The sequence below is a fragment of the Rhopalosiphum padi genome, chromosome 1, assembly GCF_020882245.1.
Source record: "Rhopalosiphum padi isolate XX-2018 chromosome 1, ASM2088224v1, whole genome shotgun sequence".
NCBI classification, from domain to species: Eukaryota; Metazoa; Arthropoda; class Insecta; order Hemiptera; family Aphididae; genus Rhopalosiphum; species Rhopalosiphum padi.
The window spans coordinates 72,281,778-72,296,349 of NC_083597.1; the positions used below are offsets into that span (position 1 = coordinate 72,281,778).

Below are 14,572 nucleotides of genomic sequence, written 5' to 3' on the forward strand. Positions count from 1 at the left end.
TATGTATACATATTTTATTATTATGTGTCATTTTAAATCCTCAAAAACCAACCAAAAAATCAAAAATGCATACAAATATTTACAAAATACAATGTCTGTCCAATGACTTAAACTATACTAATTATTTATTTATATTTATTGATAGCTTATTCAATTTGAACAGAATTTGAATAAATAAATAAACACAAATATTGTTTGATAAAATAAGTAGTTGTCTTAAATTAATCTGATATATTCCATACAATTCAAACCGATAGCGTTCGTGCAATCTTCGAAGTATAAAACATTTGATCTTAGTAAAAAAATTAAAAGTATGAATTATTATTCCGTTTTAATCATGTATTTAGACATCATCTAATGTGACAAATATATATTATATTAATCATACCTGCCGTTTTATTGCAGGGTTTCTTTCTATTATGGACCGTTGATGTAACACAAGACTCATTCGATTAATCTAAAAACCAAAAAATAATTTAAATTAAGATAAAACGACAAATCAATCAAATTATGGAATCTTTAAAATCGAATCTACTGTAAAGTAAATAATTAAAAACTGTTATTATTTAATTATTATCAAAAATTGTTTTATAAGATATAAATCTGTTATTTAAGTAAAATTTGGGTTACATACACTATGTTATTTTATGTATAAAAATATTAATTGTATGCATAAATACTATTTACAATTACATAAGTACAAATGTTAGTTGAATTTTAATATAATAACATTTAAACTTTAATAGTTTTAATAATATTTTTAAACCTCTTTCTCCGTGATATCTCCAATCTTGTAGAATAGTATAACATTGAATATTTTCGATGATAATATTATAAAAGCATAAAAGGTATAGTTGTTAATATTATTCCTAGGAAAAATAATATAACGGTACAATATGGTAATAATTTGAACAACATTTACCCCGATAAGGCCAACTATGCCTGACAAACCATATATTGAACTATTGATATCGTTTAAGCATTCTATAACTTCCAAATACATATCTCTGAATGTGCTTATTGTTGAATATCTTTTCAAGATTTGATCATTTATTTTGTTCACTAACCACTTAATGTACAATATTAGTAGTATGTATTCACAAAATGCAACACACTGACATAAATTTAAGATCAACCACTGGACCTAAAAATACATGTATTTTTTATGGCATAACGTCGAAGTATTTTTTTAAACACATATTACAAATAAATAACAAAGTATTCTGATTTAATTGAAAACATTGGGTGTAATTTACTTAAATATAAGAGTATGTCTACCTATTATCATACAGGGAGATAATCCGTTTAATATGTGCTAAATGTTTGTTATATTTCAATTGACATGCATTTTTAAAAGTGAATATGTTCTCAATACGATTAAACATATTATACGTCGTAAAGCATGTATCACAGGTTGCATATTCTTAGCTTAAAGTTTGATAATAGTTACCACACTCCAATATTTATGCTAAAAGCACAAAATCGTCAAAATCTACTTAATCTACATCTTTTGTAAAAACGAAATAACACGGACGGATTTCGTGACCACAATATAAATGATAAAATTTAATTTAGGTCTACACGGATTTCATAATATAAACTATAAAGTTTAAAATTTAGAAGCTATAAACTATAAATTTATATTATTTGAATTGCTTTTACAATAGTTTTTAAGAGACTAAAAAACATAGTTAACACACAAAGCGTGATAGAAACAACTAATAATAACATACTCTTAATCATCTAAAAAAAAATTGTAATAAAACATTTTTACATAAAAATAGTTACCGATTGTCTTAAAGTATATAGTGTTTTTGGGTTATTATAATTGTAATTTATCAAACGTATATTATATATTAAGAAATATAAATTAAGTTCAATTACAATTAACCAATTAATTTTTATTTTTATCGGCCTGGCCACATCCATTTGTATCAACTTTTCGTGAATTGTTTCGAGTTTAGTTAGTACCGTTGATAGTTTTTTATCGAAAAATAGTCGACATATATTAGAAATAAATTTTCCAATCAATGACAATTCATAACAAATAATTAATATAAACGACGTTAATTCCGTCATTTCTGAATCCTCATTAGACATCTATAAAATAAAAGTATATAATATGCACATTATACAATTTTGCGATTTGCAAGTGATTCGATATTGGTCTTTTATTATATTGATTATACTTCTAAAATCATCAAATTGTAATAATGTATTAATTACCCATTTATTAGCGTCGTATATTCCTACAACGCAAATACTAATTATGAAATATCGAAAGACATAAAACATCACCGTTGTCATAAATTTTCCCTGGTTGAAATGAATACTGCCAATTCCGCAAATCAAAAAACACCTGTTAAAACTATTAAATACTGATCTCACAGTCATAATTGTCAATTTTAGTATTTTTTACAAATTAAGTACAACATTAATTGGCAATGATTAGTGTTTTAAGAGTATGTGTCGGCGTCACTAAATACAAATGAATTTATACAATTATTTTAATGTATTCGCAAACCGATTGATTTATTATCATTATTTTAATTGAATTTGTTTCTTACAAAAAATTATTGAAGTAAAAAATAAATATTGTTGATAATTTATTTATATTATTTATACGTAATACTCCTATTATACTTGACATGATAATTAATTATACATTGCATATGGAATATAAGTGACCCTTTTTGAAATACATTTTCATAATTTAACTAGAATTGATTTGAAAAAATTATTAATTGGATTTTATTATTTTTATTCAGTTTTAAATTAAAAATAATTAATAACTAATAAAATAGATAACCATTTTAAAATAATTGTTCAAGTTGGTACTGCGTTATTGAAAAGTAAGCATACTATGGGCTATGCTAATGGATGTATTCAATTCAAATTGTGCATATTTAATCTTTGTTTATTCTTATACATTTATTTAGGTTATCGATTATTTTACAGGAACATTTAAAAACGATCAAAATTGAAACAAAACAATTGCAAATATCTGTAATATTAGATCAATTGTAGAAATTCAATTTGGCAAAAACAATAAAATAAGTATTAAATGTTGATGTAGAATTATTGAGATCTATAATTAACCATATTCGTAAATATTCCATGTTTTGTAATTTTTTCTCCCTTTTTACTAAAAATTACTGGGTGGATAACAGATTTATATATTTTCATACCTAATAATTGGTAAAATGTGAACATTTTAAATCATAATATTACAACGTATGGTGGCTAAGTACACGCATACAAATACATTTAATGAGGCTTATCAGCTATAAACTAACTTCCGATACATGTTAAAATCACGCTACCAGACGTTGCTCTATGTTCACCAAAAGCCGACGGAGTATAAAAGGAAGTACTGCTGTTCCTTTCAGGCATAAAATAGGCGTTCACCAACCATTTAATGTACATTATTATTAGTATGTATTCACAAAATGCAAATCACTGACATAAATTTAAGATCAACCACTGGACCTAAAAATACGTGTATTTTATATGGAATAACGTCAAAGTATTTTTTTAAGCACATATTACAAATAAATAACAAAGTATTCTGATTTTAATGAAACATTTGAGTGTAATTTACCTAAATATAAGAGGATGACTACCTATTATCATACATGGAAATAATCCGTTTAATATGTGCTAAATGTTTGTTATATTTCAATTAACATGCATTTTTAAAAGTGAATATGTTCTCAATACGATTAAACATATTATACGTCGTAAAGCATGTATCGCAGGTTGAATATTTTTAGCTTAAAGTTTGATTATAGTTACCACACTTCAATATTTATGCTAAAAGTACAAAATCGTCAAAATCTACTTAATCTACATCTTTTGTAAAAACGAAATAACACGGACGGATTTCGTGACCACAATATAAATGATAAAATTTAATTTAGGTCTACACGGATTTTTAATATTAACTATAAAGTTTAAAATTTAAAAGCTTTTAACTATAAATTTATATTAATTGAATTGCGTGTACAATAGTTTTTAAGAGACTACAATAAATAGTTAACACACATAGGGTGATAGAAACAACTAATAATAACATACTCTTAATCATCTAAAAAAAAATTGTAATAAAATATTTTTACATAAAAATAGTTATCGATTGTTTTAAAGTGTATAGTGTTTTTGGGTTATTATAATTGTAATTTATGAAACGTATATTACTTATTAAGAAATATAATTTAAGTCCGATTACAATAAACCAATTTATTTTTATTTTTATCTGCCTGGCCACATCCATTTGTATCAACTTTTTGTGTATTGTTTCGAGTTTAGTTAGTACCGTTGATAGTTTTTTATCGAAAAATAGTCAACATGTATTAGAATAAATTTTCCAATCAATGACAATTCGTAACAGCCGAGCATTATTATTGACGTTAATTCCAACATTTCTGAATCTGCATTTTTCAACTTTAAAGTCAAAATTTCATAAAAAGCGAATTATACAATTTTGTATGCTTAATACACACTGCTTCAATTTATTATACTTGATATGATAATTAGTCATTTAAAGCATATATAATATTATTAGTAATATTTTTGACAATTTTAAAATTAATTTTCATAAATTAAATATATGTTATTTGTTAAAAGTGTTAAATATCTATTAAGATATTGAAAGTGTATTACAAATGTTTTAAACTATAATCGCGAATCATAATCAAACATTTTTACTAAATAGTATTCGTTCTTGAACAATTGCCTTATAAATTGTTTTATAAACGTAAAATAGCAGAAATAAATAAAAAACCAGTTAATTGACGGAAAAGACTGATTTATTTTGCAATGTCAACACATATTATTATAATTATCATTAAATTATAAAAATATGTACAGTTTGGGCTATGGCATTTTTGGATTTGAGGTTGATGTTGACGTCATGATTTAACAGTTCTAGAACAAACAAAATATTATAAATGTAATAAATAATCTTGCTAAAATCAAAGAAGTAGATTCAATATTAGTTAAAATCTTCATAGGTTATTCATTATCATAAGCAGTTAAAAAAAATGAATAAGCCATTTTTTAATAACAACTCAACACAATATTAGATCATATTGATAATCGAGAAAATTCAAGAAAATTATTTTCTTACTGTATAATAAAAATATTATTACTTATTAAAACTTATATACGTTTACAAAATGTGTCCTTGAAACTATTTGAATATATAAATTTGATTATATAAATTATTTAGTTATTTATATTTACAAATGCTTGTATATATGGGTTATCTTTAACAAATGCATAATTTGACAAGTAACGTAAAAATAAACTATTAAATAAAAAAAAATAATATACCTATTTTTATTCAATTTTAATATATTGTTAAAATTGTGTAATAAAAACAATACGTTGTATACTTATATTTGAGTTGCCCGTTATATTGAGTTATTACTACATTCGCTCAAAGTATACGAGACAATAATTAATTGATTTATCAATCTTATTTATAGTTGAATTGATGTATCGGTTAATGTGCATTTTTAATACGAATATATATAGCTAAAATTAATATTTTAAAAAACAAAGTAACAAGGCGAATTGAAAAAGGAAAACAACTAAATATAAATCAATATTCTAATGAAAATATCTTAAAGAATATAATATAAACTCAATAACTCACCATCAATTGGCTGGTGGCTGGTGTGGCTTTGGCGACCGATTTGATGGCCTTGGCAGATTGGACTTGTCCGACGACAACGATGTTCATTGTTACTTTTTCAGCACCCATTTTTGGATTTCGATTTGTTTTCGTTGAATGAATTGAAAACTAAAATTATAGACAAAATATGTAAAATGTAAATGGTTTAAATTAGCTTAAACAAATATATTATTATTAAATTAGTTATATTATATACTCACTAAGGATTAAATTTGCACAAAAAATGTGTTATGCCTGAAAAGAACAACAGTACTTCCTTTTATACTCCGTCGGCTTTTGGTCAATATAGCAACACCTGGTGGCGTGATTTTCACATGAATCGGTAGTTGGTTTATAGCTGATAAGGCTCTTATACGTCTATTTAGCCATCATACGTTGTAATATTATCATTTAAGATGTTCACATTTTACCAATTATTAGGTATGAAAATATATAAAATTGTTAGCAACCCAGTAATTTTTAGTAATAAAGGAGAAAAAATTACAAAACATGTAATATCTCAATAATTCTACATCAACATTTAATTTTTATTATATTGTTTTTTGCCAAATTGAATTTCTACAATTGATCTAATATTACAGATATTTGCAATTGTTTTGTATCAATTTTGATCTTTTTTCAATGTTTCTGTAAAATAATTGATAACCTAAATAAATGTATAAGAATGAACAAGGATTAAATATGCACAATTTGAATTTTAAAAAAAGGTCATTTATATTCCATATCCGTTGTATGATTAATTATCATGTCAAGTATAATGAGAGTATTACGTATAAAGCGTATACATAAATTATCAACAATATTTGTTTTTTACTTCAATAATTTTTTGTAAGAAACAAATTAAAAATGCATGTTAATTGAAATATAACAAACATTTAGCACATATTAAACGGATTATCTCTCTGTATGATAATAGGTAGTCATACTCTTATATTTAGGTAAATTACACGCAAATTTTTCAATTACATCAGAATACTTTGCTTTATGTTTCTAAGATATTTTTAAAACAAATACTTTAACAAAATGCTAAATAAAAAACATATTTTTTTTTTTAGGTTGAATGGTTTTTCTCAAATGTATGTCACTGCGTTGCATTTTGTGAATACATATTACTAATATTGTACATTAAGTGGTTAGTGAACAAAATAAATGATCAAATCTTGGAAAGATATGCAACAATAAGCACACTTAGAGATTTGTATTTGGAAGTTATAGAATGCTTAAACGATATCAATAGTTCAATATATGGTTTGTCAGGCATAGTTGGCCTTATCGGGACAAATGCTGTTGAAATTATTAACATATTGTACCGTTATATAATTTTCCCAGGAAAATTTTTTCCTGATCATGATTATATTACTTCGTTTTTTTTAATGGAATTATCAATAAAAAAATTTAATGTTATAGTATTCTACAAGATTGGACATATGACGGAAAAAGAGGTTTTTAAATTATATTATTAAAATTATAAAAGTTTAAATGCTAAAATATTAAATTTAAAATTTGATACTCTTATACTTATGTAATTATATACATATAGTATTTATGCATATCAAAAAAAAACATATATTTTCATACATAAAAATATACATGTATCATTATTACCGAAAATTTACTTAAATCATTAATATGTATATCTTGTAAATAATTTGTGATAATAGTTAACAATTGATTTTACATTCGATTTCTTATTATTGTATTTGATTTGAGCGTCCATCTTAAATTATATTTTTTTTTGGTTTTTAGATTAATCGGATGAGTCTTGTATTACATCAACGGTCCACGATAGAAAGAAATCCTAGAATAAAACGGCAGGTATGATTAATGTATTTACTATATTCGCTATAATTGATACGTCATATATCGTGACTCCAACGGAATAATGATTTTTATTTATATTAAGATCAAGTATTTTATGCTACGAAGATTGCACGAACACTATCATTTTAAGTTGTATGGAATATGTCAGATTAATTTAAGACAACTACTCATCTTATCAAACAAAATATGCGCTTACTTATTTATTCAAATTCTGTTCAAATTGAATAAATAACCAATAAATATAAATATTTAATAGGTATAGTTTTAGTCATTTAACAGTAATTGTATTCTCTGTTTATTATAACAATATTAAGAAAATTTGTTTTCAATTATTATACTAATCAGGTATTTTCTCTGCTTGATTGTTATTGTGACTGTAGTTTATTTTTATATTGAAGGCCAGTAAAGTCATTTATATGTGTAGTGACAAAATGTTTCAAGTTTCTTCATGTCATGTTTTATTAAATTAAGACAAAGTTTGTCAAAAAAGTATGACGATCACTAAGGTATGTTTTACTTTTCATAGCTACTTTATTTAGTTTTGTATAATTTATAGTTAAAATTAAATTAAATAATTTTTATACCATTTTATGTTTTTTCAATATTGATACGAATACGAAATACAACATCAACTATAAATTTACTTACGTGGAAACTAATAAGTTATCAATATATATAAAAAATATACAATTAATTAGTTGTAGTTCAGTAATTATATTTTCTGAATATTAAACTAATATTAACAAAATATGTTTAGAAATATTATAAAATCAGTTTTTTGCTCTACTTGATAGTAAATGTGTTGTGTATTTAACACATCCATCGGGATGTGTTAAAAATGAACAGCTTATGTTTACATATTATCATTTTTTTTAATTAATTAATAAAATTGTTGTTATTTTCATAAATTACTCTTCATATATTTACATCGTGTTGGTATTTATGTAACACGATTGAAATGTATTAAAAAAAACTTGCATAATATGTTAAATCCACAATACATAATAAATCTTGATTATTAGAATTTTCTGTAATTATTAAAACTGCTAAAAAAGACATTTTTAATATTTATTTGTCAACAAATGTTTATTTTTTATACAATGTCCTGCTGATTGAGATTGTAAAATTCTTTTAAATTAGCTTTAATATTTGGGAATAATCATCTTATATATAATATATTTATATACGCAATGACAAAATACAGAGTTCAACATCAAATAAAAAAGCGCACACGAGGAATCGTCTAAAATAAATAAATATTTTATTATTTGAATATACACAATTATATATTATGATTGGATCACAGCGGTCGCTGTCATAGCGATAACACGCGTGGTCACATCTTTCTGATTTAAATGTGTTCTTCTCTGGTGAAAATATAGAGTTTTGTATTTTTTTTCCATACTGAACTTTAGCATTTAATTCGGCATCAATTTGAAGTCAGCCCATTCTAAATTCTCCCCATATAGGTAGTTTAAATTTTGAATCACGTCCACAGTCAAAAGTAAGAAATATATTATACTCATATTATATTATCTTAGGTATTATTTGGGTGTTTTACCGTTAAGTTTTGTTACAGTAATATAAATATATAGTTTGAAAAGACACTGTTTAAATTTCAGAGATTCGGGAAAATAATTATGATATTTTTTGCATGTTTTTTTTCTGGTTAACAATACCTGTCATGATGTCAGCTTGCAAAATTTTACATTTCTAGCGTAAATGAAATGCCACCATTTTAAACGGCAGAAAATATATATTTATTTTGTGAATTAACAGTTATGAGTAATCCAAATAAATCAAAAATTTAAGCTGTTTTAAATTATCAACTATAAAAATTGAATTTAGGATTAAAACAAAAATTCTGGCGTTATTATCGTCAAATACAAAAATTCTGTTTTTTCAAACCAATATACACCTCACTACAAGAACATAGTTTAATAACCACATGTATTTAGCCTTCCTTTAATCATACCAAATCAACTCGATATCAACTCATCATACAATCATATCAAATAATGTGACAGCCTCAAAGTTCCCGAAATCAACACAACCAACTCCAAAGAAACCTAAACGGCCAAACTCCATCAAACAAATCATTATAAAAATAGACGAATTGTTGGAACTCGCCAAAACCATTTTCGAAAAGTAGAGTGCACTATTTTTTATACTTATTCTAATATTGGTACATTTTTATATATTACAATAATTACCAAATTATAAGACTAAGCTATTTAAACGTTTTTAACACAATTCTGGTTTTTACATTTTCAAATGTACTAATGGGAAAGGCTGTAAATAAATCTTACTCCTTATAGTTTACAGACTACAGAGTAATCGTAAATTACAACTATACAATATTTTTATATTATTTTATAATAATGATTTCTTACTATACTCTAAATAATATAGGTTCATTTTTAATATTTAATATTATTAATTAAAATATATATTAAAATAAAAAATATATATATCTTTACGTTATACATACTTATCGGTTTAATTGGGTTGTGATAACCAATTACACGATAACAACGTAAAATACAATACGCTTTTTTAATACATTTTAATATTTTTTGGTAATTGTCGATACGTTTTCGTAATTTTAATTTTTCGGAATATCTGTGGAATTAGCTTATCCGTGGACGCTCTGCTACCCTATTCCGCAGATAATCGAGAGTACAATGAATTTCTTAAACATTTGAAATTTAAATGCTTATAAACAAAGATTGTGGCTAAACGAAAAAAAAAGAAAATCAAGATAGTAAGTAACTGTATTATCTCGTAAGTTTTTTTCATCAATATCTAATGAAATCTAAATTGAAGAATATATCTTATTCATTATAAATTATATTAGATTTATAATTTATAATTCTATAATAATATACTAATAAAGTTTTATGTATAAAATACATTAACAAGCGATTAATATTATCTAAGAAAAAATAATATTTAGTACAATATATGTCTGATTGTGACTTAGGTAATTTAGTTGAAGTTCTTTATACTGAACTTTAAATATTCTGGTTAGATACTTTGAGTATACCATAAAATATTTAAATATGAAATCCTCTGAATTACCGTCTTACTTGAATGATGTTACATCCTTTATTTTTATGAATATATATAATATATCTTATTAATTATTATTGTTTATAACTAAAAATGCACTTATTACCTTCTTATTGCGATTGTAAAATTCCTTTAAATTAGCTTCAATATTTTGAAATAATGACAAAATATGTAGTTAAATATAAACTACAAATGTGCATACGTGAAAACGTTAAGACAAATACATATATTTATATATACATAATAAGATAATAATTATTATGATTGGATTCGTAGCGATATCATGCTTGGTTACAACTTTTACATTGAACCTTGGTCTTCTATGGTAACAACTGTTTTGAACAAATCATATCATTGAAAATTGATTTGTTGAGAGTATCAGAGTTATAATATAAATTTAAAACTATATATATATATAACTTTTAACAAACTATATTTCAATGACACGAATTTTTGTTTTAGTAGCTAATGCTACTCATGGGCCCCTACACGTACATGTTAAGTGGGGCCAATTATCTACTAAATAATAAAATAAAATAAATAAAACATGCACGAATTTCTATATTATGAAATTGTTTTGTATAAAATGATCTAGAAACATTTTATATTTAAAGAAAATATGTTAAAATTCTACGATATTGTAAATTTAATCTTTTCACATATTTCGTTAAAAAATATTTGAATTCATTCTAAACTTAATGAGATATAATGACACTATATGTTTCAAGGAAAAAAAAATATTACTAATATAATTTAAAAATGAATCTCATGTCCAAAGTATAAATCTTAGTAAAATTAATAATAAGTATAATCATTATTTTAATAATGATTCTTAAAACAAAAAAACGGTAATAGAGATAATATGTACCTATATCTCGTAGTTTTTTTCTTCATTATCTAACAAAATTTTAATATAAGAATATAGCTTATATATTATGATCCTATAATATTATTATTCCAATATATTTGTATATGTAAAAGTCTTTGACAAGTGATGAATGTTGTCCAAGAATGAATATTATGTACTATGTAGTATGAATGTATAATAAATATCTGACTGTGACTTAGGTATTGTAGTTTAAGTTCTTTATATTAATATAAATATTTAATGTTTATTAATATTTAGGTAAGATACCTTGAGTGAAATCTAAAATTATTATATTAATTACTATAAAAGCATTTCGCATGACTGTTATAATAATCTTCCTACATTAAAATATTAAAATATCAATCGTCTAAAATAATTAAACAAAAGTATAATACATAGGTAACTAGGATTTTTTATCCAAATATTCATGATTATAATATACTTACATAATAACCTAATACAAAACCCATAATAAGTATTTTTAATAGCTTGGTTAATACTTCTTAGTGGTTAAAAAGTACAAAACAACATTCAAAACATCGGAAAAGGTAAAGATTAAAAATAAGTACAAACAGTTATGTTTATCGGAAAGGACTGATTTATTTTATGGTGTCAATACTGATATGAATTACATATTATTGTATTGTTAGGCTATGGCATTTTTGAGTGTGTGATTAATTGACTACATGAATTAACAGTTCTGAAACAAAAAAATAAAAAAAAAAATATAAATTTCCATACTAAAAATCATTTAACATAAATTATACCATATTTTTATAAAACAATACATAAAATAAATGAGAGTATAATATTATAATATTGCTATTTACGAATTAGTATTCAAGCATTTTAAACAATAACTATATATTATATATTTTTAAGTTAAATCATAATAAATTTCATCTATTTACGAAATAATAAACAAAAATAAGTAGTCAGCTTTTATATTTAACTTCACATTTTTAAAAAACTAATTTTTATTATGAACAACCACTACAAAATAAAATATACAAATACATGAAATTTTGATTTCCATTACAATTAATGGGAGTCTACCTTGCTTAAGTTAAAATGGTCGATGAAAAAAGTCATTCAATAAAAAAAAATACATTTTATTTACGATTTAAAGTGTATATAAATTTGTACTTTTTTTATATTGTTTATAATACTAATGCTAATAAACATGAATTAATTTTTATTAAAATAGTCAGGTTTAAAACCTACGTTTTATACGTTTTCATAATTATTAAGAGCTTTATAATATATTGAGAATATGAAAAATATTGATTTTAGTTTGAAAATATCGGCTCATTTACTATAACATTATTTAAATGTTGTATAGTTAATTATTTGTACTCACCATCAATTGGCTGGTGGCTGGGGTGGCTTTGGCGACCGATTTGATGGCCTTGGCAGATTGGACTTGTCCGACGACAACGATGTTCATGGTTACTTTTTCAGCGCCCATTTTTGATTTGTTGGTTGGTTTTTGAGGATTAAAGTGAAAACTGCAAGTAGAAATAAAATTGTTATTAATTCGATATCAAAATAAAACTGTTAATTTCGTTTTGTACTTACCAAAGAATAAATTCGCACAAAAAGATGTGTTATGCCGGAATCGAGATCTCGGTCGTCTTTATATACTCTGTCAGTCGACAGATAAAAGTGGGGCCGTAGCGTGGCGTGATGTCGATAGTATTATTTTTATTTTGTTATACAGCGTTGTTGTGAAACGATATATTTTATCACACCATATCGAATATTGATAAAAGTTTATCGTGGACGAAAGTGGTGTATTAAACAACAATTATAATAATTTTGTTAAAAGCGTAAACATAAATCATATACAACATATTTTTTTTTACGAGAAATACACTCAAAAAGTATTGACATTTTTGGACATTTTTGTTACCTATTTTTAAAATCAATTTTTAATGAATTATTAATTGGATCTAACTTTCAAGTATTGATTTAAGTTTAGACAAACGAAATAGTTGACTAAAATTATTTTGCTTAGCACTCCTATACCACTCAAATATGTTATAAATAATTATAACTTTAATAATTAACTACTTTTTTGGGTTTAATTGTTATGTATAAAAAATAAGCGGAAATCAATAATATTTTATATTTTTAATCCACAATATTAGATAATAAAAAGTATACAGGCTAATATTAAAATAAATAAAAAGTGAAATTCTTAGAAAACTTTAACGATTTGTAAGTTTTTTTTTCATAAACGTTGTTTTGTAATAAATTAAAATTTTACCTTTAAAATAATAACTTTTCTCGAGAAATCCGATGTTACCTCTAAAGGAATCATGTAACTTTTATAAGATAATATAGTATTGTGTAGTAAATTAAGTGAATTATTGTTTTTTAACATATATTATTGTAATGAATTTAACAAATGTTAAAGTTTATACATATATATATATATTTATCAGTTGAAAACTGTTTTAATATCTTTAACAATTCAAACAATCGCTTATTATATTATTAATAAAATATCATATTATTAAATACTTAAATAAATAATTCAAAACTTAAAATGTCTATAATACATAAAAGTTTTAATTTAGATTGGGATAATTATACTCAATTATAATATATTATGATATATTATGTCAAATATTTTTGACTGTTATTTAGCACATCATTTCAGATTATGAGGAATTTTCGCTCTATTCTATTTAAATAATATCAATTTATAGTATTATTACTCACTTGGTTATAAATTATTATAATATAATTTATAACTTATAAAGCTTAAAAATTAAACACAAGATTTTACAATAAGTTTTTTTTTATATCAATATAAATGTTAAGGTGTATGACCGCAGTAAGCGAATGTTGACAGTCACCGGTGTATGTAGACATTTACCAAAAATCGTAGTGAATGTTGACAAATGGTCTTAACGCGTTCTTACACCGGTGATTGTTCAAATTTACAATTAATGTTGGCAAATGTTTACCAGTGACCACACATGAAGCACGATGTAAATCACTATACTTAAAGGTATTTTCTTATTGTTTTATAGAATTAAGACGTTATTATCCAGTCACAAATGCTTTGGAGACGTTTTAACGTTAGTATAATGTTATGGCATGAT

At 23.8% G+C, this 14,572-nt stretch overlaps 2 protein-coding genes and 2 long non-coding RNA genes across 4 annotated transcripts; 1 reads left to right on the plus strand and 3 right to left on the minus strand.

The window, feature by feature from the left end:
* Positions 1 to 121: 121 nt before the first annotated feature.
* Positions 122 to 3,426, minus strand: LOC132926761 (uncharacterized). The gene is made up of 6 exons (XM_060991155.1): positions 3,297 to 3,426; positions 2,227 to 2,249; positions 1,972 to 2,100; positions 767 to 1,144; positions 389 to 457; positions 122 to 292 (listed from the first exon to the last, which is right to left on the minus strand). The coding sequence occupies exons 1-6, from the start codon at positions 3,424 to 3,426 to the stop codon at positions 122 to 124; spliced, it is 900 nt and encodes a 299-aa protein (XP_060847138.1).
* A 1,364-nt stretch (positions 3,427 to 4,790) lies between these two features.
* Positions 4,791 to 6,010, minus strand: LOC132932073 (uncharacterized). Its single transcript, XR_009662809.1, has 3 exons — positions 5,899 to 6,010; positions 5,660 to 5,806; positions 4,791 to 4,926 (listed from the first exon to the last, which is right to left on the minus strand). It is a non-coding gene; the product is annotated as an uncharacterized LOC132932073 (long non-coding RNA).
* A 433-nt stretch (positions 6,011 to 6,443) lies between these two features.
* LOC132926770 (uncharacterized) lies at positions 6,444 to 7,751 on the plus strand. Its single transcript, XM_060991167.1, has 4 exons — positions 6,444 to 6,461; positions 6,754 to 7,140; positions 7,445 to 7,513; positions 7,602 to 7,751. The coding sequence occupies exons 1-4, from the start codon at positions 6,444 to 6,446 to the stop codon at positions 7,749 to 7,751; spliced, it is 624 nt and encodes a 207-aa protein (XP_060847150.1).
* Positions 7,752 to 12,034: 4,283 nt separating this feature from the next.
* Positions 12,035 to 13,125, minus strand: LOC132932321 (uncharacterized). Its single transcript, XR_009662843.1, has 3 exons — positions 13,038 to 13,125; positions 12,820 to 12,967; positions 12,035 to 12,159 (listed from the first exon to the last, which is right to left on the minus strand). It is a non-coding gene; the product is annotated as an uncharacterized LOC132932321 (long non-coding RNA).
* Positions 13,126 to 14,572: the final 1,447 nt, after the last annotated feature.